Here is a 17491-nt window from a genome sequence, read left to right as displayed (position 1 = left end):
TTTGAGACGTATTAGTGAACATTTCCCCATTTTTTTAACTACACATTATTCAACAGCAAGTCTCCTCTCTAGAGATGACCAAATCAGTTCTTGCTGTTAACTGTGAATATTAAAAGGCTAATTAAAAAAAGTTGAATTTAAAACGCTAAAACTAAAATAAATAGAAAGCTAAATAGAAATATAAAAAACACTGTGTTACATTTACATTCATGAAAAGCTAAGTCTAACTATTAATAAATACTATAACACTACATAAATAATACAAAAATAACACTGATCTAAAAGAACAGCTTGGACTTTCTACTAAACATGTCCTTTTATGGTGCAACCAATAAAAAAAACATATTGCAGAACAACATATGAATGAGAAATTGGTGATGGTTTTCATTTTTGGATGAACTTTTCTATTAAAATCAGCAAACAAGCAAATGCTTTAAAATAACAAAAGTAAAAAGCAGGCATGATCAGGTGACACTTTACCAGTAGGATGAACATGTGCTGATGGATCACTGACGCAAATATAGAAACCTGTCTGAATACCAGTGGCATTTTGAAGGACATCTCCTTGACAGGCCACTTTGGGACCTTTGTGCAGTTCAAAGGGGAGAACTGCGATAATGCTTAATCGATCTGAGCTGACATGTTTTGAAGGCGATCCTCCCTTTGTGTGTGTGTTGGCAAGAGACGCCGCTCGGCCTAAGGGCCTGCCTGCTTTTGTCCCATCCGAGTGGAGCAGCGAGGCTCCCTTTAGGACCCGGGCTTTCTTTTGTCCTACATATACACATGCACACTTGGTCTAAATGGTGTGCTACTCTGCGTGACATTCAGTCAGATGAGCAAAGCCCTGGGAAAAAAAAAGCTTCAAACACAAGGACCAAAATGATCTTTAAACAAAAAAAGTTCAGCCCCAAAAATGGAAATTGTCATCATTTACTCACCCTCATCTTGTTCCATCCATAAAACAAACCAATTTCACAATCTGTGATGCTAAAGTAATAAAGCGGTGAACAGCCTCAATAAACAATAAGTTGTTGTGACTCCATATCAAGAAATCTGACAACTATTTGGCTAAATATTTGCTGTCTTTACATAAGGACGATGGCAGATTAACTGCAGTTGTCTGAAGTAGTTCTTACTAAACCAGAGACCATTTTATGTCACAAGACAGCATTAGAACACACACACACACACACACACACACAAACAGTTAAAAACCTCAGGATTTGTTTCTCCAGTGTAAGCAGGGGAAACCCGAACGCCACAGGAAGATGAAAGGCACCTAATTTGAAAAATAGGGTGAAAGTTGATTTCTGGCAGAGTTAATTTACACTGCAAGTTACAGTAATAACTCATGCAATTTCTTTCTTGTTATATTGCTCATTAAATGTTACTCTGAACATTTATTACCAATGGCTTCCTAAGCTACTCATACATTTAAAGCACCGGCAGTCAAGTTAACCTTTTGAAAAAGTAGTTAAACTACAAACCCTTTAAAAGAAAGCTAACAAAACTAAAAACTGAATAGAAGCACTTTGTTATAAAAACTGACCCACGGGGACTGTCTGAGCAAACCGATTCAATAAAACAAATCATGTTTCTCAGCAGTATATATGAGTGGAAAAAAGGAACATTTTTAGAAAAGTGCAATTCATTATTTTCTCAATTCGCTCCATGTGGCAATGTTACAAAAAGATGTTTGGGGGCCTTTTTTTCATTCAGTAATACGACATTAAAATGAAGAGTCATTAAAAGACATATTAGTTCTAATATAGCAAAAGATTTTTATTTCAATTAAATTATGTTCATTTGGGCAGTGTTATGAAAATCGTTCCAACACATTTATGACACAGACAGGGGGCTTGTTTACATGAGGGCATTTTAAGAAGGTGCGGATGAGTGTTTATGAAGAATCTCTCTTTTGTTTGAGACTTTAGTCTTTGCAATCTTACAGATCATATATATGCACGAACTGCTTGCAGCAAACCCAAAGACTACTTAAAATCATATGATTCCTGTAACAATAAAAAAGTAAAACGTTAAAACAAAAAAAATCTTACTGACCCTAAACATTTAGAGCATACAGTAGCTTTAAAGCTACGCTATTTTACCGTAAAACATATTCCTCCAAACTGCTCATTATTCATCAGCTTTCATTCATAACACCAGCATTAAAGAAAATGAACAGTGCAGCTCTTAAGAAAGAAGAAATCACTGAGCTTTATTGAGCATTTTAAGTCTACACTCAAGATAATTGTGAAATCAGCTGAATAGGAGCTAATTTCATGTCACCACGGTGCAAATAACCCAGCGGCAGGCATCATAATACACGGCCCCAGAGAGCCCAAGCATCATGGGGGCTATAGTGCAGCAGTAATGGCCTAACAAGGTTAGGTCTCCATGGGAGTCGGAGCAAACGGGGGGCTGGTTTGAGAGCAAACAACACAGAGGGACCCTCTCGGATACCCACATATATGATTAAAGCAGCATGATCGAGGGTTTGTTCTAACTAATAAACGCCTTTAATGAGCCTGAACGAGACGCATATTCATTTTCAGCTCTCGAACAGGTTCGCAAAATCCTCACGATAAAGACACAACACGTCTTTACACATCCCCAACAAATCTGTGAAGCACAGCATGTGTGAATGCAACCACATTAACAGATGTGTAGGGTAGCGCGGTTTGATGTAATGGTGCTGGAGAACAAGGCTACTGTGTGTGTGTGTGTGTGTGTGTGTGTTTGAAAGAAAAAGGCTCTGGTTATCACAGTCACAGTGTGAGGTGCTGTGGGGTGGTTATCTAAAGACCAGGCCAAACGGTCGAGCCACGACATGACTCTCCTGTCTTATCAGCCACGGGTGATGGAGCGATGGCCCTCAGTGATGTGGGGGTTGGGGAGGATCATGCACCATTAATAGACGAGGCGGACACAAGAATCCAAGAGACATGTCTGGTGTATGTGCACACGCATGCTTTGGACATCTGAATGCTAGAACGGTGCTACATTTGCATTTCTAAAGAAAAAAAAAAAGACTGATCTGGCCAGGAATGTGCAAAACTACATCTTTGGAAAAATAAAAAAAAAAAACAGCTAGCTGGTGGGCTGTAAGAGAATACGAAAGTGACTATTTTTACGGAAACCTTGCGCAATTAGTCTGGTTTAATGTCGAACTGGCGCAGATCTGAAGTGTTTTTAATGGGTCATTAACAAAAGATGTATTCATGCATTGAAAAAATAAAGCATTTTTTGAAAAGAAGTGTTTTAAATGAGCTTTTCATGAACTCTCACAACTAACAATGTGATTTAAAAAAAATTATATCAATTGAATCATTTTCAGAGCGTGTTTTTTCTAGTTTTTGAACAATAAAACGAGCCAGTCAGAATCCACTCATGCAAGCAGTTTATATTTCTCTATTATATTGATAATGTTAATATGTTCAGCAAATGATTAAAAGGTGCTCCAGATTCTTTAACATTTGGCTTCTCTTCCTTTTAAAATGTTGTCTTTTCTACTGGACTATTTACCTTTACTTAATTTTAGACTATTTAAATTTGACGCTTTGGCACTGTTTGTGGAGAGTATGTTGATTTTATCAATCAAATAAATAAAAATAAATAGTTCAAGCAATAAAATTCGACTGGATTAGGTTACTAAAATAGATAAACAATATATAAATGGTTTCCACATTTTTTTGATCTAGTCATTTGTGATTACTGGATCAAGAGATGGATGGATGGATGGATGGATGGATGGATGGATGGATGGGTGGATGGGTGGATGGGTGGATGGGTGGATGGATGGATGGATGGATGGAACAAATAAAATTCACAACACAGAAATTTCCCAAAACATATCCATCTTTAAAAGGTACTGCCATGGCCGTGGGAGCTCTGTGTACAGTAAACACAATCACTCATCTAATATTTTTTTAAGATATTGCCTCATTATTTAGGAAGTCAGATGACAAGCGCAAGATTTTGTTGTTCAACCTTGGCGCATGATATTTCGTGCCCACTTTAACGTCAAGAAAATTAAGTACATTGCCAGGAATCACGGCCTTCAAGCACTCTGATAAGTGATTATCACAGTGCCCTCGCTGTTTAAAAAAATAACAGCTTCAAAAAAAAAAAAAAAAAAAAGAGCAGTTAAAGCACTAATACCGATCTGCAGAAACAGACAAGCTTCCTCAGGCAGTCTCAGAGACGGGGCACGGGATATCGCTGACTATGGATAGATACGGCTCAGACCATTCCACCTCTTTGTGAGAGCTGACACAATGGGAGTAATGTCTGCAGTTCCAGTCAAAGGAAATGACTGCCCTACCATCCCCTTTATCAAGCACAAAAGACACAGATTACACAACACTGTCGACCGCACTATTGCAACAAACAAGTTGAAGAAAACATGTAGAAGCCTTCACTATTCCAGCCACTTATTTTTATTTTTTTATAAAACAGCGAGGAATAAGACATGGTTAGAAAGCCATATATTGTCAAAGCTGTGGAGAGGAAAAGGAAACATGCCAATTTTTTTCTGCACTGATTCTTGGGGGGAAAATGAAGATCATAGTAAATATATAAATGAAACAAAATAAAATAGGGTCAACTAAATATATGCTAATGTAAAAGCAATGCCCATCTGACTGTGGCTTTAGGAATAGGAATATTTATTAACAGAAAATTCTGTATCTAAGCATGTATTTTCTGTTATAATGAATATAATGGGTACTATTTATTTCAAATTAAAATGAGGCTTTCTGACTTTTAAATAAAAAATACCTATGATTCATTCAAAATAAGACCAGAAATGTTAATTAAAAAAACGTTTATTTTCATATATTTTAATGTTGCCTTCAGTATAGCACCTCACCGAGCGTTTCTGTTCTGTTTCGTGTGAAAGACGGGTGCCTTGTGATGACTGCGAGACTGTCTGCAGGACATTCTCTGACACAACACCAATAAAAAAAAAAAAAAAGCCCCACAGTGAATCTGACAGCTGGACCAGAGCCAGGGCATGATAAACGCGGTCGCTGTCACAAGCCTGTAATAAATGTGAGCTTCACCGAGGGAAAGAGAAGAAAGAGAGATGCAGCGAGAGAAAGAAAGCGGGTTAAGGAAGACCCCCTGAGAAAACGAGGCGCTGCTGAAGGGCTACCTTTCAATTTAGACAAAGGGTTGCTGAGCATTGAATACATTTGGAGGATTTTTGGTGTACAAACTGCCTGCGGAGAGCCTGACCCGTGTGTAATAGCGCTGAGAGCACCATCAGCACAAACTACATGAGAACCCAGGCCATAATTGGCGACGTGATTGCTTTCTGTGATTCATGAGTATGCATCAGATCTCAATTACACAATCTTGCCAAGAGTCCTCTTTAAATATTTACTCGGAGCGTCTCAGCACGCAGGCCCTGGACTTGCATCGTGCGCCGCTTCCCTTCATTGTCCTTGCGCTTCTTTATTCAGCCATAATGAAGGGGAGTTGCTGCGGCAGTCTGCTATAATAACCACAATGATGATGGTATGTTGTGTTGTACAGGCTGCGAGGTTCTGAACCCTACATCTGTAATGAGTCTCTTCATTTGTCTAAACGCCCTAACTGTAGCACTCATTTAGTTTAAATGGCATTTCTTTGGTGTAGAGTACAGGCTGATTTAAAATATAAAATTGCTTTCTACCGTCTAGTTTTCAGTCCATAAATTTTATACTGTTGCTCCGATATTAGCAGAGCAGAACAAAAAGACAGCGTGTGAAATCTACAGTAGCGGCCTGAATTAAAAATCAATAACTAAAACAAGCCAAACAACACTTCCAGGCGAACACATGTCTATTTAGAGCAGACTATTTATATTATTATTATTATTATTATAAATAAAAAAAAACATCTTAGGGGTGATATAGCTAGTCATAGCACACATCATTACGCATTAACAATAGTTTATATGTTAAATAAATATTTAATAGTGTGCAAATTTTGGGGATAATTCAGTGTAAAGTATTTCAGAATAAGGTACTCCGTCTTATATCATTTTTATCTGCAACTTAATAATTGCAAACAAAATATTATTTATAAAAAGCGAAATAGACAAATTTTAATTTACATGAAAAGCTGTTCTTTTAAACTTTATTATTATTTTGATTAGCAATTTAAATGTTACTTTTGAATCATTTAATGCATTCTTGTTGAATAAAAGTAACTAACTCTAACATACTCCGGATTTTTGAATGGTAGTGTGCTCGAGTAAAAAACAATATTAAATAAATACAAACTCCCTCTAGTACAAATCAAATAGCACAAGCTCAAACAGCAGAGTTTAAAAATAGTTTTCTGTTTTACCACTCAACCCAAACACCAATGTCAATCAGATTCCATTAATAAAGCAAAGTAAACGAAACAAATAGCACACTCTTTATGGAATAACAAGAACAAAAAGGAACCCAGAAATCCCGGAGCGGATTGTCTGCGGCGGCTGTTTCAAACTGTTGCATCAGCACCGTGTAAAACACCTTCATCCAGGGCTGCTGACATGTTCAACAAGTCGAACGCTGTGGCACTGTAGCCGCAGGTCACGCAAACTCTGTATCTAGACTGAGAGACATAAAAAAATGCCACAACAGAGGCATGAAAGCTCAATTCTCAAATGAGAGCGCTTTGATAATGAGGGCCAATATAGCAACTCTTTACTCTGAGGAATTCTCTCATCAAGAAAAAAATCCACTTTTAATGCTTTTATCGCTTCCAAGTTCAGAACATCTGAAACACACACGCACAAACACACACACTCACACACACGGTAGAGCTGGTTGATATACAATGTTTACTATATATGTAACGCGATTTTATTGCCAATATAACAAATCTATCAACACTGATTTTACTGCGCATTTATTTTATTGATTTTTTTATTGCTTTAAACCACGGCAGCAAAAATGCATTGATTTTGTTCTTTAAAAGTTCTCAAACGGAATTTTACATGCTTTGGAATACATGCCTTCATTATTTATAACCGCATTTACTCTATGAAATAAAATAAAATATTAATTATCAAAAACGTTATTGTATTTTTATAAGTATATTGCCTGAGCGTAACGAGCGCGCACAAGGCAGGGATAAACACAGCTCAACAGACATACTGTAACACACCAAGCAAGCTCATGTCAAAGCCTCTTACTTCCTCAAACATACTCTGGTTATATTAAGAGCCTTAGGGGTATTATTCACAACTCGTGTGTGTTATATTCTCACAAATGTGACAATTCAAACTGTAAACCACGACTGAAGTTACACAGCGGTCGTTGAGTATAAAAACAAACGCGCTTTTATCTGAAGGTTGCTTTGCTGGGATCGTTTTTTTTTCTTTCTTTTTACCCCGCTTCCTCTTTCTGCCTGTTCAGCATGGATGCAAAGGCTTCGACTAGTACCCATCATTCATCTTTAGAGGCGATTTGAGTTTTACTGTTTATTTTTATGAAGACATGCAAATTCATGCCGAGAAGCAATCGGCCTCTCGCTCCACGGCATGAATTTTAATAGATTGCTTAAAAACTCATAGAGCGCTCTCCACATCGCAGTTTAAAATCTGCTTCTCGGAAAAGGATCTAGTTGTAAATCACAGTGACGGGACAAGTGGCTGGACAGAGATTTGGGAGAAAATGCAGAAAGTCAGGCAGCACCTGAACGTGGAAGCATTTGAATGTCTTTAAGTGAATCGCTAGAACCATTTTTCCCTTGAGTCATGCTGGAACACATCAAATTCAAACACGTTAGTGTAACTGCGTCTGCCTAAACAGTTATTACAACAGCAGCGTGAAACCAGTGACAAAAGCGCAGTTTACGCTATCAATCTCTGACGGGAGAGCTGACAGAAACACCAGAACTGCCTGATTAAAAGAATCTCTCACCCAAAACATTTGTCTTGAGACCCCTTCATGCTGTGCAAATGAGTCGTGCTCAATCTAGTTAATTTTGAATGTTCAAAGGGCTATAACAGATGATTCAGAGTTTGCAATAGCCATATGCTAGTGCTTCATTTGGTGTTAGGCCATCCAAATGTAAATGAGTTTGTTTCTTCATCAGAATACCGTTGGGCGATATGGTCATTTTTCATATAGTCATATCGCCGGCCTGTGAGATCGCCGGTACACGATATTAATGTGTATGAGTGGGTGGGGACAAGAAAGAGACTCTCTGTACCTGTCACAGGCTATTTCTTTACTATTCTGTGATTTTAAACCGTGCATGCGTTAAAAAGAGAACCACCAATATAACCGGAATAATATACTTAGGTTGTTTTTTAAACATAGGCTTAGTTTTTAAGTTCGTTTAAAGAATATTTCCAATGAGGAGGAGAATCGTCATTTGCGTGCATGTATGGCATAGAGGTGAAATATTGGGGCAAATTGATATTAGTAGCCCAATAATAGGCCGCCTAATAGTAATAATAGCTTTATACATTAATAGTAGAATGAGCCTAATATCATCTTGACTGTTGACAAAGACATCTGGTATCGACAAAATCTCAGGCTATTGTCGATACACAATAAAAAAAATTATTAAAAATTAAAAACACACCATTGCATCAATTGTTCACCAATGGATGCTTTGGAGTGAATGGGTGCCGTCAGAATGATATTCTGAACAGCTGATAAAAACATCAAAATAATCCACACCACTCCGGTGCATCAATAAACATCTTGCGAAGGGAATTTGCATCAGTTTTTAATTTCTACTTAAAATGCAAATCCTCTATCCTCTATCTTTTTGCACACTTATTCTCATGGCACCCAATCACTTCAGAGGATCCAATGGTGAACAAGCAATGTAAAGCTAAATTCGTGCAAATATGCGAAGCTGTTCATTGCTGAAATAACGCTGTCCTAATCTACACCTTTGGATGGCCTGAGAGCGAGTACATTTTCAGCAAATTTTCTATTCTTTTAAATCTTTTTTGCACTTGCTAGCATCTGGTCAGTATAACACTGAATGTGCTGCATTATAAAATGCTTCAAAAAACGCCTACCTTCTTCCTTAGAAAGAAGAACAGCATACAGGTTTGGAATGACATGAATTTTCATTTCATTCAAGTAATGAAGCCCAGACCTGCTGTAAAGAAATAAACTCAGAGCTATATGAAAGCGTGATATGCGATATGTTCCCACAGATACTATGCGATGTGGCACATTACCAACAAATCAGTATAATATGTCAGCCTCCAGGTAAACTGCGCTCAAGGGAAATGCTGTCTGAGAAAAGAGCCAGTGAGGGAGCTAATGATGAACGTTACGGGATAAACATCTCAGTGTGCTGAACTGTGTGGCTGCACAGATCAGACCATGAAAAGCCACCAAATCCCTGCATTGTCAATTACCATTATCAGCATCTCTGGCTCGCGGCTCCAAGCTGCTGAACTGATCTCACGGCTGGCAGAGCGCACGCTGTGTTGCGCCCTCTCTCTCTCAAAAAATAAAAAAAAAGCATGGCATTTCTTAGGAACAGTTCACCAAAAATGACATCTTTATGACTTGGTTTCTTCCATGGAACATAAATTGGACAGATTCTGATCCTATCTGTTATTTTTATTCCAATCACGACAAATAGAGACTCAGATTTCCAGAAAAACAAATTAATAATAATCATTATCTTATCATAAAACAATCATAAAAGTGGTCAGTGGGACTCATGATTTGATTATAGTTCTCTTCTTTTGAAGCGATACAATTTGTCCTGTAAAAATATTTGCAGAAGATCACTAAAGTATGTCTGACATGAAAATACTACTATGATCCTTCCACTTTTTAATTCAGTGAGTTATTTGCTATTTTTCATTAAGTGAATACTCTTTTCACACCTATTTTCTTTCCGGTCTGTAATGATACACAAAAATGCAAGCCGTTATATTTCATACTTGTCAAGCTTATTCTGCTAAATTAAATTCTGCTATGCAAAGAATGCAACTTTTTTTTAAAACATCAAAACTAGGTTTAATAAAACAAAAACCACAGAAACTGTCAAATTTCAGCAAAATGAAGAGTTTATTTGCAAAACCAGATAACTCAGTTTTTCCGATGTTTTTTAATTATATCCTAATGTCACTGTTGTCTTTTATCGTGTCGGTTAGCTAGTACGTTTAGTTATTTTTTACCTAATTAAAACAACCTGCAGTTTGATTGAGATTAATTGGAATGCACAATGATTTTTGAAAAATGTTCAAAACCGAGTAACCCGTTTGCAAATGAACTTCATATGACATGAACTGCATGCATCAAAGCGTCTCTGTTACGCTTCATGTCACACCGTCTAAACTGTGCTGAATAGCAGCACACTGCCATCCGGCTCAGGTGCTAAAATATGTAAAAACATAATATCAAACCCTGGTACATTTTGGGATGCGCTGTGCTTTATCGGCCCTAGTGTGTAGAGTCAGTAGTGCATGACCCGTCAACTGAGCTGAGACCAGTTGCTGGAGGAGTTTCTGATATAACGCTGGATCAAATGAACGTGCTGTATTCAATGCCTGCTTTTGGACATTGGACTCGCGCTCAGCTTTATCTGATGTTGGGTAACTGAGACACTCTAGCACTCTCCTTGACTGCTAAATTAACCAAAAAAAAAAGCAACACGGCCAAATGCATTTGTCGCACAGCAGGTAAACAGTTTTTTAGGGTTCAGATTTCACCTAAATGCTATATTTACAGCCTCTCTGTTTGGCAAACGTTTGATTTAAATATAACGCTCGCCAGCCTATGTGGTTTTTAAATGCCAAAAACTAGAGCAGCCAAAAACCTATTTCAAAATTGGAGGTCTGTATGTTGTATGCTTTTTGGGGGGATTTTTAAGGTTAGTAAAAAAATGTCCCTTATAGTACATACATTTATTTGATCAGTACTATAACAATTTAAACTAACTTTCCTTTTTTGTGTTGTATTTCTCACTGCATCTTAATACATTTTAAAATGTCAGTTATTCCTTTGTTAATTAATTTTATCAGCATCCTTCAGAAATAATATTTATATAACAACCTCAAGAAATGTTTGATGTTCTCGATCCTTATCAACGTTGAGAACAGTTGAGTAGCTCTTTTTTCAGGATTCTTTGATGATTGGAACAATTAAAAGGCTGTTGCAACAATCTTGAGTAAAGATTTCTGTCATTTTTGATCAATTGAATACATTCTTTCTGAATGACAGAATTACTGCAGACCTATTTCTGCAAATGCTCAGTTGACAATTAATCACTAAAACACGATCTCAGTAGATGCAGTCTCACACCACCTCAGACTGAGCCAATACATGACATAAAATCTATAAAATCTTGTTTGAACGGCATAAATCAATGAGCATAAATCTCTTCCAATATTGCAGAAAGTCAAAACACATAGTGTTAAGAGTGTTACCAACTAGGGGAGGGTCTTCCAATAAAAATCCAAATGTATGAAAAGACTTTAAAAAAAAAAAAAAAAAAAAAAAAAAACAGCAAGAAACAATCAGAACACTGCTATTCTTCAAAGTATATAAAAAAAAGACACAGAGGGAATTTTAAAAGCTCCCTCATCTTGTTCTGGCATCTCTAGGTCAGCTCATTAAAACAGATGGGGGTTCAGCAGTAAGTTCAGCATGAGGATGTGAAATCAAAGCCATATGCTTCGGAGCAGCATCTGCCATATTATTGAAAACACAACAGCGGCAAGACCACAGGAACATCAGCAACAATAATGCTCAGGAGAAAAAAAAACCCACCATCCTTCTTAACTCTTTGAAGCTGAGGAGCAAAATGCCACATCCGTCCTGCACGAGTCCGTCAGTTTAAGTCCACAAGTCTAAAAACTCCAAGAGCTGGTGCTAAAAGTCAATCCTTTTCCCACAGCCACCCTATCTCGAAGCAGCCCATAGAGGAATAATATATGACGGCACGCTTCAATCACATACCTGCAGTTGGGTGGAGGATCCAGAGTGATTTCTGCAAGCTCTTTCTGGATTCTGCGAGGGAGAGAAGAGAGAGAAAGGGAGAGATGGTGAGAAAGCTGTGAGAATTGCAAGCAGCCAGGGAATTACACTGCCCTCTACCTCTGCTGCGTTTACTGCACGGCTGGCTCTCCCTTCAGCACAGCTAACATGGCTGCTTCCTCTTTGTTCTCGGAGGCATAACCCGAATCCCATAACAAGAAAACTTTGCCGTGCTCGTTTCTGCCTTTCTCTCCATCGCACACCGTTGATCTTCACCTCAGCTCAAAGCCCGCTCCCCTTAGCACACACCCCGCCCCTCGTCGGCGGGTTTAAGTCACTTTAAGCACAAAAGATTTTCTTTTAAAGCTTATATGCAAATGAGGCAGAGGGAGGGAGGGGGGTGTTCTCAGGCATATTTGACAAGAGCTTTAATGCACAGCTCTGGTGCTGTTACTAAAGCATTATCAACAGCGTGTAAAGGAGCCAGGGCAGGATTTTTGACATTTTCTAAGAATAACAGTTTGTTTTTTGATCTGTCATTCCACCCACATTGAGAAAGTCTATGGTGTTTTAATGCGCATTGATGCGGATTGATTGGTTACCGTTTGTTTTGTTTTTTCTCAGTGCCAATGAAATTTGAGGGTAGAATCGCTGTATTTACTAGTCTCTACGAGGCAGAGGGATTCGATTTGCTTCTCTTGTTTAAAAAAAAAAAAAAAAAAAAAAAAACTTTACATAGAAGTTCTGGGATGCCTCAAAAGAACTTTTTTGCTAAGTAAACATGGTGCGGTTTGTTGAAATTAAATATAAGCCGATCACACAGCTTCTTTGCTCATGCAGTTAAGTAATTATCTAAGCTTAGTGCTTTTATTTCCAAGTACGGAGCACAGACGCCAAAACTGTTAATTAGCACGTCGCGAAAAACGAACTTGAACGCACAAAAAGTGATAATAAAAAGCAGTTAAATGTGTTGACAGGGCTGAATTAAAAAATGACATTTAATCCTCAAAGGCAAACGGATAGATTTGTCAGCTTTACCTCTTCGCGCTGGAGGATAATTTGGCTGTTGTTTTGCTGGACAGTTTGGTGGATTTCTTCTGCTGTTGTGGAGGCGTGGGTTGTTTTCGCTCCTCTTGTTCTTCTGGTTCTGGCACCGGAGGATCTCTCTGATCCGCATCGGAACTGCCGCTGCTGGTGCTGGGACTTTCATCATCTGACCGTTGTCTTTCACTGGACATTTTCCACCTTTGTAAAGGACAACAAGAGGTTCTGAAGCAGGGCTGGCTGCGATCACAGGAGTCTCCTGGGGTTTAAGCAAATCTCGAATTTGCTCGGTGGAAGCTTAAACCCTAACCTCAAGGCCGCCCGGTACCCTAACCCTTACGTTTCTAAATACAAACAGAAGCCAAAAAGGTGTGTGACGTATTTTTACAAGCAATAAGAACAAGCTCTTTTAAACACTTGCATTGATATCCGTTGTTAATATTACTCGTTTATTAGATGCACTGGAATCTATAATAAAGTGATCATTAGTCGCGATGGCTCGTTTATGAGATTAAAGATGTTACTAGTGTGGACAAAAGCATCCGCCAAATGCATAAATCAAAATTTACTAGCGTCTAATAAATGGACCTTTAAGGTATAGTGAAATAGATAGTTGCAACTATTTAGATAAACTAACAAACGCAGGTATCTATTAAAGAGGTACTAGAAAAACTGGAATAGGTGCCTGCAACAGCTGGAATGCTTAATAGCTGGAAGTGAATAGCTAATATCTGAATCATAGATTTTCTTTGTAAAAATGCGCTACTAGTTAATGGAATAGCCACTTGTCAGTACAGGAATGAATATAGGCTAGCAAGTAGGATCTAATGAGGCTACTGGTCAGCGTTGGATTACTTACACTGGTAATTAAAAGAAGTACCAGTAAACGCAAAAACAGGTATTTGTTAGTTTTAAGGAATAAACGCTAACGCGGCTTGCCAGGAGAGCAACGATCAAAATGAATCCACGGTATCTGGACTCTGAAAACACAGGCAAACGTGCAGATGATCTGATCCAATTACATCAAACTGTTGTCATTCTGAAGGACAAAACGTCCACGTTTTCACACGTAAAGCCACACACACACACACACACACACCAACTTAATCCATTAGCGACTGAGCTGATAGTATTTGTAAATAGCGCAGCGGCAACAATGTTGCAACCATTATGACGTTTCACATGGATCCGAGATACATTGTATCAGTTTTGCGCTTAATGTTACAAGCTGCAGCGACCATCACACGTTCGCAAAACCCTCCTCCGCGAAAAGAGCTTTGAGTTTTTTCGCTTTCCATCTGCTGAATAGGTGCAAGCGGCTGAGCTTATGAGGGGGAAACGAGAAAAACACACGGCGGTTCCAGCAGAATCTGTCGCTGAGAAGAAGGAGATTTCAAGAGCTGCAAAGGAAAGCAATAATTGCACCTATTCGCAGCATGTCCACCCCCTTCACTTTAGGAGAACGAGGCGATATCGCGAGCGGATTGCGAGGAAAAATCGAGCCGTTTAACGCACGCCGGGACGAAAAGATTCAGATTGGATCTTTTAAAATCCTTTGTAAGAGGTTTGTTATGGTAGGAGGCACTCCAGTATCAGCATGGTGTACCAACTGATGCGTGAAGTCAGTTTCGAGCTCCCCTCTCTTCAAACCTGAAAACACTAAGAAAGGACGATGTTACCCCGCCTAACGTGGACTCTACGAGACCCTTAGAGCTTCTTCTTTACCTTAGACGCGGTCCTGTCCTGATCTGGGGTGGTTAGGAGTGTTAAAAATCCAGTTGAAATGGAGCCGGGAAGACGACGGGCTCCGGCCGAGCTGTGAACATTGGAGAGTAGGAAGGAGAGGAGGCGCTGCAGTTTTACTCGGGGCCGACGGGCGGCGCTGTACAGCGCTTGGACATAAGCGTCTACCGCCTCGGATGGTCCCACACAACCTTTAAACCGACGTGAAACTGTATCGCCTCACGATACGCTCCACCTGAGCGGAATTTAAAAACCCGTCACCCTGCGTGTGAAGAAGACGTCGGCGGCGACCGTCGTGTCGCTTGTCGAGAGCGAGGCGGGATGTTGTGGCGTCGGGAGGAAGTTTTGACATGTTGTTGTTGTGAGGGCTCCATGGTGAGAGCAATCACCTCACGGAAACTTTGAGCGTGGGTGAGAAGTTTGGCTGGAATTCCGTTGCAGGTGGGAGTCCCAGTACAGCACTGCATGACTTACTGCTTGACTTCTCTGTCGTCTGCTACACTTCATTCTGTATGACACCTCGGGAGCCAATGAGTGTGTACATCTCTATTCTGTGTGCTCCTCTTACCTTTCTATAGTCTTTATTACTGTTTAGTACTTTTCTGCACGAGGTCGATGATATATATGAATCAATGTATAGCGCGCTACTGTAGTCGTTTTACATTATTGCACTAGTCTAAAGTAAACTCTGCTTATTAATAGTGCATAATTGCACTGTATTCTGTATTGATATAAGGTGTACTTCTCTATTTTATAATCTGTTTTACTTCTCACTTGTATATTCTGCACCAATTCTATATAGTATATGCTTTCTCTTCTGTGATGTCTTCTGCTTCGCTTGTTTGTTCACTTGTTTCTATTTACTGTCTGTCATCTATAAAATCTCGATTGTCTGTAGTGCTATATAATATATGACTGCTATTGAATTTCTGTATAATCATTCATTTATCCTTCTCCGTGAAATTAGCTTACTGTAGTCTACATTACATTCAGCTCAATAAAAGTGACTTCATTTACTTCTAGCCTTTAGTATTTTGATTTTAATAACTAACTCTGTAGTACCTATGCTAGCATGACTTATGTAGTAGTTTATAGAAGGCCAGCGTATTGCTGTATTATCTATCGACTTTTCCATAGTGACTAATATACTGCTTTCTAATGCAATTCTTTTGCTCTAAAGCATATACTGTTCACTACGACCTGTTTTAGGCCACCGATTTCAGCTGGTTGGTCTGGATGGATTGAACACTATATGGATATAACATAACCAAAAATTGCAATAGTATATAGTTTTTAAAATCTCTGTTTCCACTCAATGTAATGATTACACTCTGCAGCGCACGCTTAAGTTCAAGTGTATCCATTTAAATTCTAAAGCTAGAGTTCATTCGTTACATTTAATCTGTTTAGCTTTATTTGAGACACTCCACTGTAGACAATAGCGTCTGTTTTTTGTAATAAGTGATTTGACATGTTAAGGAACATTGCCCAATTATTTCCCTTGCTGGATTGTTAGTCATCCTTCCTCTGACAGCCTTTAAAAATAGCTCTGAGGTTGCACGTGTATTTCTGTACAGTAAGGCCACTCGGGTATCTCCAAAGGCACAGTTTATTCTACATTACTAGATACCACCCAGATAGCTTTAGCAAGCGATATTTTATTTAGCGTTCAGTCGGAACTGTAAATGCGCACAGGCTTAGGACAATCACTTTGCTGAGTCGCTTAATTGAACAGAACCATCTCTGAACCGATTTGAGCAGAATATCGGCCCTGTTGTCTTTAGGGCTAAATTTGTCTAATATTTAAAGTTTGCATCATTGGTCTAGCACGATTTGTTCAATTATTAAACAAGTTCAGTTCAGCTCTAAATGGGTTTTCTGAAAACATTAGTGCCCTTATTAGGGCTGGGTTAAAAGTATGTGAAACGTCCCAAGAAAACATTTGTCTGTTAATTGAATATATTGTAAATGAACTGAATATTTGGAGCTTGTTAGTCTGCTCAAAAATGAACTTTAAAGATTTTGTTAAATATACGCAGCATATAATATACTCATTGTATTTTGGTGTTTTTAAGTTTAAATGACAGCCACCTTTTAAATATTTATATAAAAAAAAACTTTATTATTATAAAAACTTACTCGAGTGTAATTTAAGTGTTCGTATACAAATCTGTTCATTTTAACCTTCAATATTATAGGAGTGTATTACCAGTGGACTCTCATAATTCATATTTTAAAGCTTATTTGAACAGAAACGCTTTCCTTGAGAAAATTCAAAATCTATTAAAATCACGAAATGTCCAGCCTCAGTCATTATTTGGCTTGAGTCAGTTCAGTGTCGATTCAGTTCAGTTAAATAACTGTCAAAATTCATACACAAATGCAATTCAGCTAGCAGCTCTACAGAAGGCAACTGTGTCATTACTTAGCTTAATTCAGTCCATACGTTGTTTAAGTGACGATATTGCTGAATAGTGTCTTCAGCAAAGCCAACCGAAGAACCCAAACTCAGTCTGGTTGATTTAAAAGCGAAGACCGTTTCTTTTGCTTTGATATTCAGCTATCAGTGCCATTCAGACACTTTAAGTCTGACTTCAAGTGTCCAAATACCTTTTGAGGGCTCATATCTGGGAGATCTTTCAAACTCTATTGTTCTTTGTCAGTGGACTGAGATGTTAATCTCCGTATCGTTTGTATGGCTCCTACCAACTCGGTTTCAGTTTCGCCTGCTTTGAAATGTTAGATTAAAGAACACTTTTGAA

General features: G+C 38.5%; 1 protein-coding gene across 1 annotated transcript in view; it reads right to left on the bottom strand.

Annotated features, from left to right (window-relative positions):
* Positions 1-14861, bottom strand: part of LOC122351625 (ubiquitin-conjugating enzyme E2 E3) — a 35042-nt gene extending 20181 nt beyond the window's left edge. The window contains exons 1-3 of the mRNA XM_043248837.1: positions 14712-14861; positions 12981-13187; positions 11925-11975 (exon numbers count right to left, since the gene is read on the bottom strand). Coding sequence (XP_043104772.1) covers positions 11925-11975; positions 12981-13180 — 251 coding nt within the window. The 5' untranslated portion in view covers positions 13181-13187; positions 14712-14861. The remainder of the gene's footprint in view (positions 1-11924; positions 11976-12980; positions 13188-14711) is intronic.
* Positions 14862-17491: the final 2630 nt, after the last annotated feature.

This window comes from Puntigrus tetrazona, chromosome 9 (genome assembly GCF_018831695.1).
Source record: "Puntigrus tetrazona isolate hp1 chromosome 9, ASM1883169v1, whole genome shotgun sequence".
NCBI lineage: Eukaryota > Metazoa > Chordata > Actinopteri > Cypriniformes > Cyprinidae > Puntigrus > Puntigrus tetrazona.
Note: the sequence above shows the minus strand (reverse complement) of the source record. Positions and strands in the feature narration are given on the sequence as shown.